Source organism: Pteronotus mesoamericanus, unplaced genomic scaffold (assembly GCF_021234165.1).
Source record: "Pteronotus mesoamericanus isolate MK-2021 breed Mesoamerican mustached bat unplaced genomic scaffold, CSHL_Meso_final scaffold_54, whole genome shotgun sequence".
Classification (NCBI taxonomy): Eukaryota; Metazoa; Chordata; class Mammalia; order Chiroptera; family Mormoopidae; genus Pteronotus; species Pteronotus mesoamericanus.
The window spans coordinates 46,677,006-46,699,579 of record NW_026555321.1 but is presented as its reverse complement, the minus strand read 5'-3'; the positions used below and the strand labels follow the sequence as shown (position 1 = coordinate 46,699,579).

At 40.1% G+C, this 22,574-nt stretch overlaps 1 protein-coding gene across 1 annotated transcript in view; it reads right to left on the bottom strand.

The window, feature by feature from the left end:
• The window catches only part of SYNPR (synaptoporin), a 334,866-nt gene extending 312,583 nt beyond the window's left edge, over positions 1 to 22,283 (bottom strand). The window contains exons 1-2 of the mRNA XM_054595022.1: positions 21,876 to 22,283; positions 21,706 to 21,771 (exon numbers count right to left, since the gene is read on the bottom strand). Coding sequence (XP_054450997.1) covers positions 21,706 to 21,771; positions 21,876 to 21,893 — 84 coding nt within the window. The 5' untranslated portion in view covers positions 21,894 to 22,283. The remainder of the gene's footprint in view (positions 1 to 21,705; positions 21,772 to 21,875) is intronic.
• Between the last annotated feature and the right edge of the window lie 291 nt (positions 22,284 to 22,574).

Here is a 22,574-nt window from a genome sequence, read left to right as displayed (position 1 = left end):
CCCCATGGCTATTCTGTAACTACCTATTTATACTTCTTAATCCCCTCACCTCTTCACCCATTCCCCCACCACCCCTGCACCTGGTAATCATCAAAATGCTCTCTGTATCCATGATTCTGTGCCTGTTCTTATTTGCTTAGTTTGTTTTTTTTTTTAGATTCAACTGTTGATAGGTTGAATTGGCATGTTTCAACCTATCAACAGGTTGAATAACATGTTTATTGGCATGTTATTGTTCATAGTTATGATCTTTTTTTTCTTAAATATGTCCCTTTAACATTTCATATAATAATGGTTTGGTGATGATGAACTCCTTTAGTTTTCTTGTTTGGCAAGGTCTTTATCTGCCCTTCAATTCTAAATGACATTTTTGCTGCATAGAGCAATCTTGGCTGTAGGTCCCTGCTTTTCATGACTGTAAATATTTCTTGTCAGTCCCTTCTAGCCTGTAAAACTTCTTTTGAGAAATCACTTGACAGACTTATGGGAACTCCCCGGTAGATAACTAACTTCTTTTCTCTTGCTGCTTTTAAAATTCTCTCCTTATGTTTGACCTTTGGCATTTTAATTATGATGTGTCTGAGAGTGGGGCTCTTTGCATCCATCTTGTTTGGGATTCTCTGTGCTTCCTGACCTTGTGTGTCTATTTCCTTCATCAAATTAGGGAAGTTTTCTTTCATTATTTTTCCAATTAGATTTCCAATTTCCTGTTCTTTCTTTTCTCCTTCTGTCACCCCTATGGTGTGAATGTTGGAATGCTTAAAGTTGTCCCAGAGGCTGCTTACATTATCCTCATTTTTTTTTATTCTTTTTTCTTCTTGTTTTTTGCTTTCCTATCTTCCAAATCATTGATTTGATTTTGTGCTTCATCTGCTCTACTGTTGTTTCCCTGTAAATTGTTCTTTAGTTTAATAAGTGTATCTTTTGTTTCTGACTGGATCTATTTTATGCTGTTGAGGTCCTCACTAAGTTCCTTGAGCATCCTCATAACCAGTGCTTTGCACTCTGCATCTGAAAGATTGCTTATCTCCATTTCATTTAGCTCTGTTTCTGGAGTTTTGATCTGTTCTTTCATTTGGACCATGGTTCTTTGTCTCCTCATTTTGGCAGCCTCCCTGGGTTTGTTTCTATGTATTTGATAAAGCTGTTATGACTCCATGTCTTGGTAGCATGGCCTAATGTAGTAGATGTATCATGTAGGGTCCAGTGGCACAGCCTCACCTATCACCCAAGCTGGGTACTCTAGGTCTGCCCTTCATGTGGGCTGAGTACACCCTCCTCTTGTAACTGAGCCTTGATCGCTCTTCACAGGTCAATGGGAGGGATGTACCTGGGCCTGACAGCTGTAAGGACTGGCTGTGACCACTAACCACTAACCTCCACCCTTCTGTGCAGGGGCAAGGTGATGGTGCCCTGACATGATCTGTAGCTGTCCACTGGGTGCACAGGCTCTGGGATTTGTCCTGTGGTACAGGCCAAGGTCAGCCCCTACCTGTGTTTTGCCCGGGGCCACACTACCTGAGTTATAAAGCAATCTGGGATGGTTGCTACTTGTGCTGGGTTTGGAGATTCCCAGGCAAAGCCAAATTCTGAATCTAGGCTGATTTCTGCTACTGCTGGGCCTGGAGCCACTTAGCAAGAGGTATGGGGTCTGCGGCTCACTGAGACCATTTGGTGCTTATTTGAGAAGATTTAGGAAGTTGTGAAACAGGAGCCAAGAGCAGCCATTCATATGGAAAAGCAGCTGTGGTGGGCCTAAAAGTTGAGTGGGATGGAATCTCAGGGATCTCCATGGTGGGGCAAACACTGTTAGACAGGTTGATGGAGACTCAGATATGTCACCAGCCTGCCGTTTCTGTGGCTCTGTGTGGTGAGGATTCAGAAAAAGAACAATGGCTTCTGCCTGCCTCTCTGTCTGGGAGAAAGCTGTCCCCCAGCTCTCACCTGATGTCTGACACTTCAGTTTCTCTCTGTATACCATCTGTGCCTTTCAAGCTGCTATTTTGGTGCTGGAGCTCAGAGAGAGTGAGTGAGTAAGTCCATGCGTGGGTTCTTTAAGAGGAACTGCTTGAGACTCCAGAAGTTTCTTCCAGTGACTCAATTCCCACTGGGTTTTGCAGCGAGAGGTTAAGGGGACTTATCTTCCTGACACTGGACATAATGGTATTTCCAAAACTCAGCTTCTTAATCTATAAAATAACAGCAACCTTACACGTAGTGAGGAAGAGACATAAAGTCTGCCACGTATTGTCTAGCATGAATCAAATGCTCAAACAATTTCCCCTTCCTACTTATCTGTTTGAATGATAACAGGAATAGGTTCCTGCTGGAATGCCTAGTTATACTGGGAAACAGCAGCCTAATTCACCAGGACAGAAAGGGAAACCATGAACCTCCCAAAACAGTGGAAGAAATTTATTTTATGAAAGTTTAAATAAGTGAAGGAATAATCTGGGAGTCTGAGATGGTTCTAGAAGGATGAGTAACATTTTAACAGGGGATAAAATGATTAAACAAGAGATGTTGAAGAATAATGGCATTCCAGATGGGAAAATGACTAATTCATTTATTCATACATCCATGCATCTAGGAAATACTTCGGTGCCTGCCTTGAACACGTGCCACTGTACATAGTGCAATTGTAGAGGTGATGTTGGCAGACAAGTTTATCCTCGTGGAGAATACATTTCAGTAAAGCTTGTGGTAATATTCAATATTAAAGTGAAATCAATTCATTAGACAACAGGTGAGCAATTGAATCTTTCTGGGCTGCTGAAGACAAGATGGAAACATTATAAAATCCAGAAGTGTCAAGATAAGACACAAATTAATGTCATGAGCATCCACCTGTTAGTTACTGCTAAGTTTCTACAGAAACTTTTCTAAAGTAGTTCAACTCTCCTCATTAAATCATATGTACTTAAACACAGACCTGCTATATAGTACACTTAGAAAAACTGTATAAATTACAATATGTCATTTTCAGAAGATTCATATCACAGCCTCAGAACAGAAAGTCATTTACTTTGGTGAAGTAATACTGCAGGAAATTTTAATTATTCATACACTTCAGTATAAAAATAAATATCCCCAAATAGTGAAGGTTGGTATATGCATCAAATACAGTATGAAGTGATAAACAATGCCCTCCACCCATTTCTTCCATTCAAATCCAGCTTTAAAAAATAGCTAAATCCTTGTAGTGAAGATTTTCTAAATTTTGTTCTATGGCTTAAGCTGTCTTCTAAGTTAGCCAAGAGTTACAAACATATGTCTTTTTTAAGTATAAATATTTTTAAATAACTGCTCAAAATTCACAACACCCTCTGAGGGCCCACTGAGCAATTTCATACCTAAAGTTCACCCAAAGCATTATCTAAATATCCAGATTTATTTATACAACTTGCCACAGTAACACTACTGAAAAGAAAGGATATATGTACAAAAGACTGTATCTACAGATTAATGATGGGTAATAAAGGAAAGACTAGTATTCCCATTTTTTCCAAAGAAGGAGCTGAGGCTCAGAAAGAGACCTGTTTAAGGTCACATGGGGGAACAAAGATTCAAGCCTGGATTTTTATATCCAGTTCTCTTTTCAATAAATAATATTGCACTGCATTTAATAGAACTATTTCACAGAAAGAGCATCCTCTCCACAGCTTCCTTTTCCAATGTGCTTTGTGCAAAATAAGGTCTAACTACAGTAGCATCCCTATCTTTGATCAGGTTTCCTAGAGACAGAGCCTGAGACAGAGATTCAGATGCTCTAGATTCATTGGGTAGTGCTCTCCGGGAAACAACAGAGAAAGAGTGAGCAAGGAAAGGAAGCAAAGATATGGTGTCAGCTAGAGGCTAGCTTCAGCCTGATGCCACCAGGTACACCAAAGTGTGAATTGTACCAGCAGTGGTCCCACCTTGAGGCAAAGGAAACAGCCTTGTGTGCCTAGTATTAGACTGTTACAGGCTGGAGGCCTCCCCTGGGACAGAGCATAGGTTTCTGGGTGAGGTGGTTTGCATGCAGTTAAATGCAATTTTCTGGAGAAGATACAGCTCTGACCTGTTAAGAACCAACATTCACAAAAGCTGAGGAAAAGGAGAGGGCTGTGCACTGGCCTGGTAAAGGGGGTCTGAGCAGGGGACCAACAGAGTCCACCAGAATTGCTTTATATTTAAAGAGTATCTGAAGCTTTGCACCAGGCTGGTAAATACCAACAACACGTTACACTTTCTTAACTAAAGCATTTGAGTCAGCAGTTCCATGTTTATACTAACTTAGAATGGAGATAGATAGATGATGATAGATAGATAGATAGATAGATAGATAGATAAATGTGATGTACTTCCTAGAATTCACACTTATCGATCAGAACAGAAGCAGATTTTTAAAAGTGATTCTGAATAACAAAGTGCCAAAGTACAGTTTGCAAGGCATCATTTGAAGGCAAGTCGTATTTCCTCCTTCCCCCTCTCCACATTTCTGTACCCCTACCAGCTCTTCTGTGAAGAGTTCTTCTGAAACTGTCAAGGAAACTTGGAACAATTATCAAAAACATATCCAAATCACTCTTGAGTACCACACATGAAAAACGTATCCCAACTCTGCAATCAAGGGCACTCATCATTTGCTGCTAATTTTAATACCAAACATCTCTAATGATTAATGAATTCAATGATGCTATGTTCAAAACACGGTAATGCCTCATCCTGCTGTACAGGAGATAGAATGAAGATTAGTATCCTTGGTGTCTAAATGACTGTCACCACCCACAGAGCCTCCTCATTTGGGCTAGTTTCTCAATTTTTGTGAAACTACTGCCACCACTGTCCTGGGAGTTTTATTCAGCATTGATTACCATTTGTCTGGGACTCTGATTTCTTATAAACTTTGTATTTTCTCATACTTGAAAAGTTACTATCAGTGAAGTAGAGATAGCAACCATTTTCTCCCCACCCATTGCTCTTTCTAGGAGAACCTCCCTGCCCCCAACATTAGCTAGCCTCTGTATACTGTGTGGGCCTGCTACTCTCTCTAAATATGGCAACAGAACCCAACCTGAACCATTCTACCGGCAGAACTGAGCCAGCCATTCCCTTTCTGGAGAACCTGTGGCAGAGTGTGGGACACTTGAACTGTGAAGTTAGAATCAGGCTTGGGGCAGATATTGTCTTGTTTGAATACAAAAAAAGCAGAGCAAAATATTTACAGTAAAAGCCAGTTTGAATGAGTTACTGTTACTTACAACCAAATGATTTCCACTTATTGATACATTGAAGCATCAGATGGATTCTTTTATTTATTTGTTTGTTTGTTTATTTATTTATTTATTTATTTATTTATTTTTAAAATACATTTGTCTCTGCCTCCCCCCACCACTTTCCCTTGTCCCCTCCCTCCTTCCCTCCCTCAGCTCTTCCCCTTTGGTTTTGTCCATGAGTCCTTGCTATATGATTCTTTTAAAAAAAGTAAGATTGGTCAAAGCAAAGTGGAGAATGTAACAACTATTTTAAGAAAACCTATTGTGTGCCTATGCCAGAGACTGGTAACTCTCTCCAAAATCCACTTTCTCCCTCATCCTTAGTGATAGTTCTGTTGGAGGTAGCAATATGCCCAGCTACAAACTACATTTCCCCACTTCTTTTGCACATAAAAGTAGCCAGGTGACACGATTACAGCCAAGGAGTGTTCTATGCTGGTTCCCAGAGTCTCCAAGTGGGATTAAGCTGCCATTGGCAATCCTGGTAGCACTTTAAATACTGTACTCTATTTTTGCCTTCCATTCCATCCCATTCTCTACCCCTTACCAGTGTTTCCTGGGACTACCTACTTTAGAGGAGCTCAAACTAAGACAGGAGTTAAGTTCCACAAGGCCACTCTTCACCATTGGGGGATGGGAGCCAAAAGGTTACTGTTTCACCCTCATGGTGTTTCACCCGAGGCAGACAGCTCTGAGATACTCTGAATGAGGCTGCTCAGGAAGCCCTATGAGTCTGAGTAACAGTCTCCAGCAGGGATGACCAACTTCATAATATACCCTTCTATTGTTTTTGCATCCTGGTACATCCCCATTTCACTTCCCTCATCCCTCATCCCTGCTCCCTTGGATCACTTCCCAGTACATTACCTGCCCCCACCCCTCAGAGACTGCCTCTGACTTAGGTGTTGCTTGCACGGCAATCCAAACTAAGACACTGCATCACTAGGGCACCTGGGCCATCTCTAAAATTCCATATTCTTTATGGGAGACCAACAGGCCCAGGCATGAAACACATGGGATTGCACATTCCCAGGTGTTGTTTCTAAAGCTGACACACTGACACCACGAGTGTGATGCATCTGTACCATTGTTGCTTTCTTACTCTGATTACCACGTTCTTGTCCCTCTGAAATGTACATTTGCATGCTAATGATACGGCTCATATGGTCACTGTTACTCATTATCATACTTCCTTGCTAATAATAAAATAAATAAGTATCTCAACAAAATTTCCTTGATAACTAAACCTTGAAGAAACCGCAGTTTCTCTATATCACATAATACTGAGCAATTTCTGTTACTTGTAGTTTGCTTTCCAGATAAAATGCTTATCCTCTTTAAAAATGAGTAGCTATTATTATGAGACATTCTTGTGCTAACAAATTAATGCAAGCTTTAACAATTGTCATTTTGTTTTATACTAGGGGCAAATAGAAAAGTTTATTCATTTATTTTATATTTTTATTTCAATGTATAAAATCATCAATAAGTGGAAATTCATAAAACAAATAAAAAGCATAAACTAAGGAACTGTTGAAGTTTGGAGAATTCAGTGACTATTAAGTTTCTGGGCATTGCCTTGAAAAACTCACTTCCACCAACTGGGTGATAAATTGACAATAAATGTAAGAATGAGTATTTTAAAAAAACAGACCACTTCAGTCTCTGTGTAAGTCATTTGCTGAAGTTTAGCACATTGCCCTTGAAAACCAGACAGATGAGCTAACTCTCTGCACTTGTGTTGTCCAATAAGGTAACCACTAGCTATTCAAGTTAATTGATTAAAAATAAGTGAAATTAAAAATTTAGTTCCTCAGTCATAAGTGTTCAATAGCCACATGTGGCTAATGACTACTGTATTGTACAATAAAGATAGAGAACATTTCCATCATTGCAGACTGTTCTGTTGGGCCATCCTACTCCAGATAAATATTCAGAATTCTCCCCTACTAGAACTCATTTATTCATTGATTCTTTAAACTGCAAATAATTAAATTTCACTTTTTTATGAACAGAGTTCTTTGGCATTACGTGAGTTGACTGAGAAATTCAACTTTTCTCAATGCATTATCTGGTAGCCAGAGCTTACCTACAATTTTGCTAATATGAGCCACTGCCTCCATTCCCACTAAAGTTTTGCCCCAAAAAGACATAGTCCCTATATTTCTATGTTTCCTAGATATCTAGTGAAAAACAACTTATCTGAAAAAAAGGCAAAAAAAGACCTATGAACTCACTAATTCCATCATTTCAAAAACCAAGCTACGGTTAATGGAAACTCCAAAGTTCACATTCATCTATCAGACAAACAGCTCCTCAGAATGTTCTGCGCCAGAAGAATTGGGCTAGGTCCTTGGGGTTCAGAGACAAAGTCCCTGAGGGCCAGGACACTGTGGAGTGGTGAGAACAAGTTGGAAACTGTGGGCCATATTCAAAAGTCAGCCATGCTTTGTTTACTCTGCAAAGGATGGGGCTTTACAATGTTTGAAAAATAGAAGACATTTCTTCCAACATCAAAACCGTCCAAGATTAGCATCAAAATCTTTATTTCTGTTTTCTCAAGAAAAATGGATCTATCCAGGTACATTGATTAGCTGGAACAAAAGCATCTGGTCTTATAGGCAGAAATGTCTATTCCAGCATGTCAACACCTCTTATCACCAGTACTGCTTCTTACAGCAGCCTGCTTCCTGTTTCCTGTGTCCTCACACAATATCTGCCTGGCCCCTACTTTGCACTCTCATCCCAACCTCTACCAACCAGATGGTCTTGGGCATGCCATCCAGGTTCTTCCAAGGCAGGCTAACCAAAATGGGACAGGAAACTGAATGTCTCCCAAAGCAAATAAATAAAACAAAAGGATGACCAGCTCAGGGATCTTTGCATTTTCACAAGCAGATGTGGATGGGCTAACGGGTGGCAGAGAAATTACCTACAGACCAAAAGGCAGGGAGCATCCCGTACCATGGCTCTTTCTAAGCATTTTCCCCCATTTGCCTAGGCAACTGTGGTTTTAATTTATACGAATGAAATAACAGTTCAAATCAAGACCATCTTTGCATTCATTGTTTTATCAAGAAGAAGAAATTTCTTTAAAGAAGTACTTGGCTTTGAACTATAAAAAGAACTGAACAATTTTGCTTTGCCTGCCCATGACAGAATTCACTACCTAACTGAGAAAAATAAGTAGGTTCAGTCAAACCACCACCTTGGTGGATTTTGCCCTGATCAGTCCCACTTGTCTGGCTAAATGGCCAACCATTTATGTCCCTCCAGCTATGGACAGAAGGCCTGTTGGCTGGGATGGTTCTTCCCTTAGGAATCCAATCTCTAGGAGAGAATCAGAACTTTAATTCATTTATAAATGTTATATTAGGCACAGTCTTTGTAAAGCACAGAAGACCTAAGCTCAAATATCAGCTCTTTGATTATTGACTGTATACACATTAACATTACTTACTTTTCTAATCTTCAAATTCCTTGCCTGAAGTGGGGGAAACAATGATGTATACATTCTAAGAGAGATGTTATAATTAAATGGCATAACATGTATAAAGCACTTGGCACAGGGCCTGGAGCTCAGTAAGAATACAATAAATGTTGACAACTGTTAATTTACTTCCCAGAGAGGCCAAGGTGCCCCAAAACAGCCATGTGTGAGGCAGAAACAAAGTATATCCATAATGTTGTCTGTGTTAGTAGCAAGCATGGTCGAGAATGTGATCCAAGAATAAGAGGAAATGCTCTTGGCATTGGGCGGCTGCTAAATTATTTTATTTTATTGATAAAGTGTTCCACAATCATGAGCCAGATAAGCCTCGGGCTCTTCAGACGGTATGAGAACACCCCATCTACTACACTTTTCCATCAAAAAATTATTAAAGTTCCCAGTGCAAATGCATCACTACATACATATACACAAGATTCACATTTCAGAAAGGTTTAGAACACTAATGAGACTCATTTAAAGTAAAATAATGAGTTACTTATGATAAATAAGTTTAATATTTAATAATATAATTAAAATACAAATAAATGGATAAATACTACAAAATTATATTATAATAGATTTATAACAATAGTAATTATCTTTGGCATTCTGAAAATTATATAAATCTATTCTTACATAATAATTCAGAGAAAGGAAGACTGAGTACTTGCCTTCCCAAGTCAAAGTACAGCATTGTAAATAATTTCCCAAGCAGTGGAGTAGTATAGTGACCTAGAAAGTTTAAAGCAGCAGCTTATGTAAAAGTCCACACGAACAGCATCAATAAAAGACACGAAGCACATGTCTTTTAAAGTTTAGCAACTGTTGCTTTACCAATCCATTCTGTTCATTAAAATATTTCCAAATGAGAGTAAGAATATAAATAATTTTATGGAAAGAAGTGCAATCTTATTGCAAAGTAAAAAAAAAGTATAAATTCAATCAAGATTTCATTTTTTATCTGTGAAAATGGAAAAAAAAAACCACTTAACTAATAATGCCTATGTTGGTACCTTCTCATTGGAGGCCCATTTGGCATTTGTTTCAAACACCCTAAAAATGCATAATCTTTTGAACTAGCAATTCTATATCTCAAAGCTAAGTAAATAATAATAGAGACACAGTAACCACTTATCGTTAAGGATCCTTTGCAGAGTTTAAAAATAATATAATATACATTTGGAAACCACTTAAATTAGATATTAATTAAATAATTTCCAAGACAGGCATACAGTGTAATAAAATATAGCCATCAAAATTATTGAATTATTTTACCTAGTGGCATGGAAATACAATCATAATGTATTAAGAAGAACAAAGCAGATGACAAAACAATGCTTATTCTAAGAATCAATTTGTTATGAGTTGAATTTTGTCCCCCAGAGATTCATATGTTCAAGTCCTTACTCCTAGAATGTGACCTTATTTGGAAATAGGGTCATTATGAGTGTAATTAGTTAAGATAAAGTTATATTGCAATTGGGTGGGTCCTAATCTAATATACCTGGTGTCATATAAAATTGGGGAAATCTGGACACAAATACACACAGGGTGAACACCAAGTGAAGACGGAAGCAGAAACTGGGGTGCTGCAGTATCTACAAGCTAAGAAACACCAAAAAAAAATGCCAACAAACCACCAGAAGATTGGAGAGAGGCATGGAACAGATCCCTCTCCTACCCCACCAGAGAAACCAAACCTCCCCACACCTTGATCTCAAACTTCTAGCCTTCAGAACTGTGGTATAATATATTCCTGTTGTTTAAGCCACCCAGTTTGTGGTACTTTGTTATGAGAGCCTGAGCATCCAACATATTATTTTTTTCCCTAGGAAAAAAGCTTCATGAGCATAAAAATATCTGAAAATAAGTTTTTCAAACTATTAACCTCAGTAGAAGGTCACTGAGTAATTTTTAAATTTTGCTTTTATTTTTGTTATTTTAAATGAATATCATGTAAACTTATGCATAAAATGGCTCTAAACAGTATATCAAAATACACACATATACTCAGTAGGTTTGGATCAAGGCAGGTGCAGAAGAGGCAAGGGGTCAGAAAGACATGGCTTGAAATCCTGCCTTAATCACTTACTTATCAACTCTGTAACTTTGGGCAAGCAAAGGCCATTTTAAGGAATGAATGAAATTGTGTATATAATGTCGATAGCACTGACATAGCACAGCCTGGCACATAACAAGAGCTCATTAATTTACAGCTATTATAATGAGCTCCCATTATTTATGGGGCTTTACCCTTTATTAAAACAAAGAAGTATGTTATTCACTTCAGGAAACAGCTTCAAAATTCATGGTCATCTTGTCAAATCCTGCAGACAGCCTGGGGCTCCAGTGTGCCTGGGACACTGATCTAGAACTAGACAATCCAGTCTAAGCATTCTTTCCTGCCAACCACACCTGTCAAATCTTGCTGTCTCCCTCAAATTCATTTGGCTTATGTAGACCTGCTCTTTATGGCCATTAGTACAAAGAGGGGGGAGGAGTGTGTATGTGTGTGTGTGTGTGTGTGTGTGTGTGTGTGTAAGAGAGACAGAGAGAGAGAGAGAGAGAGAGAGACAGAGAGAGAGACAGAGACAGGGGAAAATATCTGGAGAAACAAAAGACTTGTGAATTTTCTAATTCATTATTTCCACACATTGATAGTAAAATATATTTTCAGAGTAAGAAAGAAAGGAAATAATCATCTATTGAATGCTTGCCATGTGCCATTACTTTGCAACAGTTATCTCATTTAATGAATACAATAATTCTTCCAGAGAGGTTAAGAAGCATGTCCAAGATCACAGCCGACAACCAAACCCAGGTATCCTTGCTGTTACCAAAAGAGAGAAAGGTAATGAATAAAGTCAGGCATTAAAATTAAACACAGAGCATCCAGAAAATTAAGACAATAAAAAGGAGAGAGAAAGTACAATATTCATTCTCCAAATGTACCTCCTGTTGCTGGTAAACATAGCGTTTTCCTCCAGAATAGATATAGTTTAATGGCACTAAAAATTTCATGTGTATTCTTTGCTTTTTTTAGCCAATGAAGCACATGTCTTTTAAAGTAAATTTCAATTACATATGTAATGATCATACTTAGCTTTCAACTGCTTTATAAATAGAATCTATGATATTATTCTGACAACAAAATTTCTTATATAAATTCCATTGAATGATTCTGAAACATATAAACATGCCCTCTCCCTTTCCTCAAACACCTGTAGTTGTAGATGAACACTAAGGGTAACACCAGGCATTGCTCTTATAGGAAAGATTCCCCAGAGACCTGAGCTTTAGTGTTCTAGACTCAGGAACAGTCAACATTTGTTGAGCCCACTGATGGGAACTTTCATACCTGTTAGTTCATTTTATTCTACAACTGTGTTATAGCTATTGTCCCTATTTTATAGTTCCAGAAGTTGAAAGACAGGAAGACAAAGGGACTTATTTGTTCAGGGTTTTTCAGTCATTAATTCAGTTTTATCATTTAAACTTATCTTTGATTCAGGTGAAATCCCTAAGGAACTCAAGGTTCAGTAAGGTTGATTTGCCCTTGAACATATTCAAGGTCTGTGGCTGAACCCAGGCATGTGGCTCTGAAGCCAGAACATCCCAAATCACATTCATAATCACTACTCATCAAATCACCACTTTTTCTAGATTAAATATCCTCCAAGATCTCCATTCTTCACTCACATCATGAGTGTGTGCCTAGTTATTTTCTGGCATCATTACTTCCTTCATTCTAATCCTTCTGTCTTTTCAATTTTCTGGACATCAGCTCCAAAAAGGATCCCATGGGTAATGTCAACTATCAGGTGCAGGCAAAGCCACCAGGTGAATTATGGGTATGAAAGTACATCCAGGCAGTTGCATCGTAGGCCAGGTGGATGTATGAGCACTTCTTGTTAAAGCCATAGAGGGTATATCTTTTATTTGGCATGCACGTCCTAAAAAATAATAAATCTAAAGAATGGCATCTCTCTCTCTCTCTCTCTCTCTCTCTCTCTCTCTCTCTCTCACACACACACACACACACACGCACGTATGCACGCACTGACTGGGCAGATAAAATTCATTTGTCCCTCCATGATGGAATTTGTATGACTTGAGTAATTTATCAAGCATTCAAAAAGAATTTACATTTAATGTAATTTTCAAATGATGGGCAAGATGGCACAAGCTGGTGAAGCCCCATGTGCCAAAGGGCCCATGGTAAAGCCCCAGAGAACATCATCAGTGTTATTCCACCAATGATCCCCTCATCAGAGAGATCCCAGGAATGCTGTCCCCCAAATCCCAAAGATACTACATCTCCTTGACAAAAGTACCAGCACTACCTTAATGTAAAAAATGTCAGTGAAAAGAATAATTTATTCCTCCACCAGACATGTGAAGCTCTTCTGAGCTTAGTGTGCCCATGACTGGCTCTCCCACTGCTCCCGATGAAAGAACAGTCTAGGGAGCCTGATTTGAATCTCATGACACTCATTATTCAGGCCACAAAAGACAGGACCAGCAGGGGACATCTGATGCATGGGCAAGCAATCCATAGCCTGATGTGGCCTGGGGCTGAGAGTTGTGTCTGAACTGAAAAAATTATCAGCTAAGCCACTCACACAGTTTCTCTTAGGACATGAGCTTAGAATCACAGAAAATATAAGCTAAATGAGAACGGAAAGGAGACACAGAAAGAGGGCATGCAGACAGTAGACAAGCCCTAATCCCAGCAGTACTTCTAAGACCTTTCTGCTCACGGTCTGGAGCTCAGGGTATGGGCACTGGGCCTGTTTCGGGCCTCGCGCTATTGTTTCTGTAAGAGGGCTCCTGCTGTACATGCAATGTGTATGATCTGGCTGCTCTCTCTCCTTGACACTTGAGTCAACCTGGGCGAGTCACTTTCCTCCACAACCAAGAGTATTATTTCCATGGGAGTCCTCACAATTCCTCTCCACAACGGAAATCATGAAAGGGAATTTGCACCGCATCTGATGTGTTCTCAGAGATTCATTTACAAGGGAGGACCCCCAAAAAAGGAATTTGTTTATAAAAAAATGTATTCTGATATGTTTAAACCTTAGTCACCTTCAAAGTACTCTCCATTTGATGCAATACACCTATCAAGACATTTTTTCCACTGCTCAAAACAGTTTTTGAACTCATCAATTTTGATGCCTTTTAGTGCTTCTGCCATTTTCTCTTTCAACTCTTCCTCACTGACAAAACATTTCCCTTTGAGGACTTTTTTCATCTGGAGAACCAAACAAGTCGTTTGCGGTGAGATCTGGTAAACAGGCAGGGTGAGGCATGGAGGTCATGCTATTTTTGGTCAAAAACTGCTGAACATTCAGCACAGTGTGGGCAGGTACACTTATAAACCACCCATCATGAAATCAGTAAACAGTTGAAAGAATCTTCAAAAAAATTCACTGAAGCCAAACCCAGCCTTTCACAACAATACCACCTGGTACACTGATACAGATGGGTTCCCAGGACACTCACCTAGCGGGAGAAGCCTGTACTACAAAGGGCCCACCTCCAGAAGATAATCCCAGATTTGTGGGGGTCTCTCCTTATATTCATTGTTTGTTCTACTTCCTCCTTTCTTTCTTCCCTCACTTTTTCCAGTCTCTTCCTTCACTAAGACCTACCATCTGGGTGATTTGTGAAAGTTGCTGGAATTGTTCCTGCTATGTGGCAGTTAGATAGTTAGAAGGTACTGATGGACAAGACAAATGAGATCCCTGTCCTCACTAAGCATATGGTCTGGTTGAGAAGCCTAAATGTAAACAAGCCATTAAAGAGTGTGCTCTGGGAGCCATTAGACTTCATCTAGTGGCAACCCCTATTCATTGAGGTGCTCCAAAAACAATGACATCTAAGCTGACACCAGAAGGCACCAGAGGAATTTGCCAGTTAAAAGAGAGGGAAATTATTCTAGGCAGAGGAAATAGCGTATGCAAAAGTCCACCAGATAAGCAAGAAACTGGCCCCCAGTCATCTAAGAAATATGAATTGTGTACAGAACAAGAAATAGGCTTCTGTATGAAAGCTGAAAGGGGTGATGGTGAACCTCCCCAAACTTTGATGGTGCACCAGTTTCAACTGGCAGCGTCAGTCTCTCTTGTAGGTTCCAAAGAGACCAAAGAGACTGAGGCAGAGGTTAGAGGGTGGACAGTAATTAGGAAAGACTTAGCCCCTCAGTGAGCAGAGAACAGGCATTTAGACATTAGCCTCATCTTACTCTCCAGGGCAATTATCTTATGGTACTCAGAGGCACTTAGATTGGGAAAAAGAGTGTTTATCATCACCATAATCATGATCACAATGATTTTTTACTTCTCGAGAACATCTAATAGTTTACAAAGTATTTTCCACACTTTATCTCACTTAAAATTTCCAACACTATGGTAGGCAAAGAGTATTATCCCCAATATTCAGGGGAGGAAACTGAGGTTCTCAGAGGAAGACTAAGATAACAGAATGAACAAGAATAATTGTAAATATAACCCAGGCTAAATACAAGTCAACTGAAGATGAAGACTCACAGCAGGTAGTGGTTCCGTAAAAACATTCCTTAGAGACTTTTTAGTATTTTCACTAACACATGATTATTTTTCTTACTTGGATCCAGGAAAAATGAGAATCCTCTGGGGAACAGAAAACTAAGGATGATGCCTCTACTTGAGCATCAGTCCAGGGCTCTGCCCATATTCTAGGAGATTCCCCATTCAGGAGACTCCCAAGGGCCAGGTGCACCAGGGTAGGAGGGTGTGGTTACAAGTGCCCATGGTTGACCCTGTAATGACCTTTATCTGGAGAATTCAGCTGGACACACTATAACTCTTTCAAAGGTAAACCATGTTTATGGATTTAAAGATCAGGAAAATTCTTGCTCTACAAATCAAGAATAAATTTCTAAGAACCAAGTACCTGTAATTCTTCCTCTAGAACTTTTCCTTTAGGCTCAACACTGGCCTCTCAGGAATGTTTCTTGAAGTTAGACTATTTCAGGGAGCAAGTCCTTGGAGTGACTCATGCTACGGTAAAATAACTGTGGCAGCATAAGTTAGAGGTAGAGGAGCTCAAAACAGGTGCTACAAGTGGGAATACAGTTTTTCTGCTTCAGAATTTTGCCAAGGCTCTAATTTGCAACAAGTTAGCCATAATGTTCCAAATTACCCACTGATGGATTTCTACTTCTCTTTTTCCATCATCACCAGAATCCTCCCAATCCTCATTATCATCATCATCTTCTTCATAGCCATTTGTTGAGCACCTATAGCCTAGGCACTGTGCAAGGTTGTTTACTTAGATTAAGTCATTTAATTATTTATAGCAACCCTTTGAAGTGGGAACTATTACCAGTCCCATTTTACAGATGAGAAAAATGAAGCTTAGTGAAGGTTACCACACTAGTGAATAATAAAATTGGGACTCAAATTCATAAGAAATATTTCCCTCTTTTTTTCTGTACTCGTGGGCCCAAATGCCAATTGTCTTAATAAACCCAGAAGACATTAAGTGATGAATCCATTAGCACACTTTGGAGTTGCTATTTTATGATAAATGCATTTATTGATTCACATTCCAATTGCACATAATTTTTGTCATAATTGTGAGGCCAGAAAGTTATAATTAAATTCTCATTAATATAGCTTTGAAATTGCATCAGACCACCATTAGCAGATTGCTGGGCGTAACTTAAATAAGTTGTTGCCCTGACCGGTGTGGCTCAGTGGATTGGGCATCATCCCACAAACCAAAAGGTCTTGGTTTGATTCCCAGTCAGGGCACATGCCTGGTCTGTGGGCCAGATACCCGGTTGTAGGTGTACAAGATGTAACTGATCCGTTTCACTCACACATTGATGTTTCTTTCCTTCTCCCTTCCTCCTCTCTAAAAATAATAAAAGTAAAATCTGTAAATAAGTTATATGTTAGAATTTCCGGTCTTGTTTATACTTCAGAAAAGTAAAACAGTTGTCTGACTCATGCACACAGATTTTTTAAGAAAATAGGAAAAAAAGACCAAAAATAAGATTAAAGTCTCTTACACATATTTAATATGAAAAAAATGCAGTATTTTAATGAGAACCTACTCTATCTTAAATAATTAATACCCAACAGAAAATAAAGCAATGTAAAAGACAATCACTGTCTGTTGAGTTATCTCTAAATACAAACACTGCTTGGCATTTTCAGAGACATCTTCAAATATACATCTTACTGCATAAAATAAACACTATAAAATAGGATACTATCTCCCCTTTAAAGTTTCTTTGAGGAGTAGGAATAAGGTATAGCAGGTGCCTGTCACCTTGAAGGAAGCAGAAGAGTATAGCACTTAAGGAAATACCATTTTGGAGGGAGAAAGCCCAAATCTTGACCTTGCTGTTTTCTCCAATTTTGTCCTTGAGGAGTTATTTAACATCCGTGAGCTTCATGGGGGAAATGTGAATATTAGAGTTATACAGATTCAACATGATATATGGAAAGCATTGAAATATAATGTCTCATCTGAAGTCTGCATGACAAAGGTAGCTTCTTTCATTAGGGGTTTAAAATGTTGGCTATGATGAAATGAGATGAGATGAGATGAGATGAGATGAGATGAGATTACCAAGCTTCACTTTATTACCAATAACATGATTATAAATGCTATTAATATCAGATAAGCATTATGATGTTTGCTTGAAAAATAGCTCAGAATTTAGATTAATAAATGAAGATTATGTAAAGCAGGTGCCTCCATTTAAATCAAGTGGACCTATACCTCATATATCAAACATACTACGTCTCTGGAGTAGCTAGCTGGCCTTCCTTGGAAAGGCAGAAAAGAACGGCACCATGGAGATGTGAAGTCCAAGGGTTGTAGCATAAATAGTATACAGCAAAATTAGGGGTGTATGTCAAGAATAAGAATGAGAAAGGAATCAGGCAAGTTGACTCAGCAGTTAATTCTGTATGATCAGAATCTGGACATATAGCATTGTGTGGGAGGACCATGCCAACCAAGCAAATATCATTTCGAAGATTTGAAGTCCTTTTGATGCCCTAATCATCTGCACCAACTCTGTTCCTGGACAATGTGGATGTGTTGGGGTCCCCTAGATCCATTATGCAAATCTACAAGTGCAGATCCAGAACCTTGTAAATAGTAGGGAAAAAACAGAATATGCTAACAAAAAACATTTAAGAGGGAAAATTCCCACAGATCAAAGTCCTACTGGCAATGTACTCAAGTAACAAAATAAAAAGTCATCAGTGGAAGACAGAATTATACCAACATTGTTTTTTTCAGAGTAAGTCTGAGAAATGGGGTATATTCAATATACATGGTCCAGCACAAATAATATCCCTTTTTATTTCAAAACCATAAGCATATAATTCTGTAACATAACATATCACACTCAAGCGCACCAAATGACATTTTAGGTGAAATGTTCAAATTGCTGTCCATCTCGTGTGAGACATTCACATACCCACCAACCACACTCAAGCAAGCCTTCCTTCTGCTGGACCCTATATGTAGTTATGTGTATACACACACACACACACACACACACACACACACACAAATGATGGTTTAAGAGATTTGCTAGACCTATTTTATCATCAGGGAATAAATGGAACAGCACCAGAGTCAGTGCTGTGTCCTGAATTTTCTATTTGACCCAAAGATATAGTCAGAAGTCCCCTGACCTTATTTAAGTAGAGATTAAGGATTTGGGACTTCCACCTCAAAATCTTTGAAACTGGCTAAAGCTTCTCCTTAAACGCTTGACTTTTATATGTTATATAGACTTTAAATCTACTTTATCCATGAACCCTAAGAAAATAAAAGCGCATTTTCTCCTAAGGTTAGAAATCCAAAAGTGAACGTTGACTTTAAAGCGACAGCACTTTATATGGGCAATCCATAAGAAATAATTGAGAATAGGAAGTTTTTAAGAATTACCCATGTGCGTACTGTCGGCAAGTGATATGCCTACGGTTCTTCCAGCGCACCACTGCTTTCCCTCACCCTCTACTCTTCTCTCCCCTTTATACCTCAGCTTACTTCAGAAAAAATCAATTCGAACAATTCAGTGGTATACATCTATACTTTATGCTTATACAAGTCACACACAAGCACATGAATACAAGCTCCACTGTATTTTTTTCATTTTTACAAAAATAGTATTGTACTCTATGCATTACTTTGAAATCTTATTGAATAGGTTTTCCACATGTTGATTAAAAGAATGAAAATCACTTTTTCCATTTAAAATATTTATCAAACACTAAGAATAAAACTTATTTTTTCTCACTTAATTTTTGTCAAACACAATTACATATATTGACCTCCAGATAAATACTTTTAAGTATTTACTTTTAGGAGTGTTCTATTAATGGACTTCCTAATTGTTTCCTCTACAAATGATGTTGCAGTAAATATCCTGAATATAAATCCTTTACATAAACTGATTTCTACAGCATAAATGCTGAAACAAAAGGACTGTAGTTGAAAGACTAAAGAATACCAACTTGAAAGCTCTATCACAGAATGGGAGAAACTGGAATATTTTTAGTGCTCTGTCACTATAGATTTACATTTTTTGTTGATCACTTACTATTCACCAACCAGCATGAAAAGCACTAATGGGAAACAGAAAAATAGAACAAATTTCCTGACTTCTACGAAATCGTACTCTCATTGCAGTATTTCCTACAGAAAAAAAAAATCTAAGAGTGCTTCCTCATGCCACTTCATGTATGCAAAACATGTGTACTTTCCCTGTCTCCACTGCATTCAACTTCAAGTTTCTCAGCAACTAACCTTCTAGCTCTCTGCTCTCATGTCTCTACCTTAGCTCTTTTAAAGTGCAAATCAACTAACTTACTCATTTTTAAGTTTTTTTTCATTATTCAGGTTCTCTTTCACAAATTAGAAGCTAATAACTGATTTAAAAGCCAAAGCCTTTCCATCTTAGAGCCTTAGAGGCCAAAAGAGACAGGGAAAGGCTACAGATATTTTAAATGTTAATGACGTTTCTCCTATTTCCCCCTCCCTCCCTCTCTCTCTCTTTCTCTCTCTCACAACACCCCCCCAACACAACAACAAAAAACAACTGTAATGCAATGTGATAAATTTTCATGGATGGTTGGATGGATGGATGAATGAAATGTAATGAAAGCTCAAAGACTGGGGTAAATCATTCAGTTTAGAGTAGAGGAGAGGGGAAGGAGCAAATACGACAGAAATTTTCATTGGGGGTTAACATTTTAGCTGAGGTTAAAAGACAAACGTTTTTTTCTAAGCTTGTGGTATGAGGGCATTATACCCAGTATGAACAGAAACAGCAAGTGCTTCAAGGTAAAAAGTGCTTTTGAGTTTGGAGGGAGCTTTGGGCAGTGGTCCTCCAACTTTAATGTGCATGAGAATTATCCAGGGAACTTATTTAAAATGTAGATTCATAGGAAAGCACCCAGTTTTTCAATATTTTTATTGATGTCCAGAAATCTGAATTAAAAAAATCCAGGTTGACCAGCCTTTGAAATATAGTAGCACAGGCTGTGTGGTGAGTCATGGCATAAAATAATATTGCAACAGGATTGAAGAGAATACAAACTGATGTTTCAGGTAAGTGACAATGTGAGACAAGAAGAGATTATATCAGAAAATAATGTCAGGTTTTTGAATGGCTTGGCAATGGAGCTATTCTTTTTATCAAAAACATCACTGTTACACAGGGAACTTTTATGGAGTGGCTGAATGAATGAATGTGGACAGAATTCTGAGAAAGCCAACTGAAAGTTTCCTGTACTGTGAGCACTGTATGGTTAGTTTAACTTGGCTGTAAAGGAAATAGTTTTAGAATAGCCATCCCAGAACCACTAGTTCAAGCTTTCCAAATGCGGTTTTGATATATGTCAAATTTGATATAGTCCTGCATTTTATGCAGATCTGTAAATAAAGAAAATGTGATTATTCTGTAGATCATCCATGTAAACAGGCACTACAGTTTTGCAGCCAGAGACAGATCCTAGCCCTGGGAGGTAAGATCTGGGCAGACAAGGTGTTCTTACATAATTTCCCAGCTAGTAGGTGGTAGGGTCTGTGATTAATGCTACATGACTGGCTTTGAACTTTCCGATCAGATAGGTTCACTTGCCTTTCAGAACTCCTAGCAAGTGGGAATGTGTGACCTGCAGATTTCACTCTGAATAACCATCAGCCAAGCCAACAACACTAACACTGCTCTGTGGCCCTGCGAGTTTCTCTGTCATCGGACTGTCAGAATGTGTGTGGGTTCGTTTTGTTTTATTTTGTTTTGTTTTTTAAGGGACAAGTAATGGAACTTCACAAAGCCCAGTTGGTGAAGAAAGCTACACAAAGGAGGCTGAGGGATCTTTGAAGAAAAATCAAAAGGGGCCTCGAGAAACTAACAGAAGGAAGGAGTCGTGTTCTGTGTGCAGATATAGCCTGGCAGTTTCTCCATCCCTGGAGCTTCCACAGGGCAGTTCACCACAGCGCTTCCAGCGTCCCAGGCCAGGCGAAGAGCTGTCCCCGTGCTGACCAACTTTCCGAGCATGGCCAAGCGCTCCCAGCTGCTCCGCTGAACCCCGAGTAAGCCCAGGTGAGCAGCCAAGTCCAGAGGCAGAGCCTCTGTCTGCGCCCCTCCCATCTCCACCTCCGAGAGAAGGCATCTTCCATGAGCCCCGCGCGTTTGCCAGCACCGAGGTGAGATGACACCTCGGCTAAGCGCCTACAAAATTTCGTCCACACTCCCACCTCCAAGCGGTCCCTGGGTCCTGTCCCCATCATCGGGGAATGGCACCTTGGGAGTGAGGAGGTTTGAAGGGGGTGGGGTTGAACTCCAGGCTTTGAGCTGAGCCGGACCCACCGGACCACTCCTCACCCAATGGCAGGCCTACTGGGCCCCCTCCCCGCACACACACCGCTACTCACCAGTTCCAGGGCTCGCAGGAAGGCAAGGGGCTCCTTCAGCGCCCGGAAGGTGCCTGCTGAGGCCAGCTTTGGACGAAAAAGACACGAGAGAAAGAGACAGCGTGAGGCTGGGGGCGTCTCCGGAGCCGCGGGGTCCCCAGCAACAGCCGCCCTGCCGGTTTGCGTCCTACCTGACTCACAGGGTCCATAGCTGGCTCTGCTCAGTCTACTCCCCCACCGGTTCCCTTTCAGGGGAAGTTCGAGGGACACCGCGGTCTCGTCCTCAGGGCCAACAGCCCCCTCTCGGAAAGGCGAGGAGTGAGGCCGAAGCAGCCCTGGGCAGGCAGGGCCCTAAGAGAGCAAGGTCCCCGGAGCTGGCTCTGCGATCTGCGTTCCGCTAAGCCCGAGCATCGGAGCTTAGTCGAGCAGGCGAAGGCGGGGAGGGAAGGGCTGGGGCGGGAGAGTGGCTGCGGGGAGGGGAGAAAGCCAGCTGCCCCGGGAGGGCTGCCATTGGCCAGCTGCGAGCTCCGCTGGGAGGGCGAGGAGGTGGGCAAGGCAGAGCCACAGACACTGGTGCTGGCTGCCCTGCGCGCCCCGCGCCCCGGGGCAACTTTGGGGATTTTCGTCGGAGAAGGCAGGCTGGCACCGTAAGCCAGAAGGCACCCTGCCTGAAGAAGACAGTTCCAGGTTAAGAGAAAGGCACTTAACACTTTACATGCGGAGTTGTGGTGAGTTCTGGTAACTTCTGAACACCAAAAAAAGATTGTTTACTTGTCCAATTCTCCCAGTCTTCATGGGATGTTCTCCCTGTGACCAGGCAGAGCCAGGTTCTGGGATACAGCAAAGAGCAGAAAGAGCACTGCATCCTCCCCCAAGGGGAAGCAGAGTGT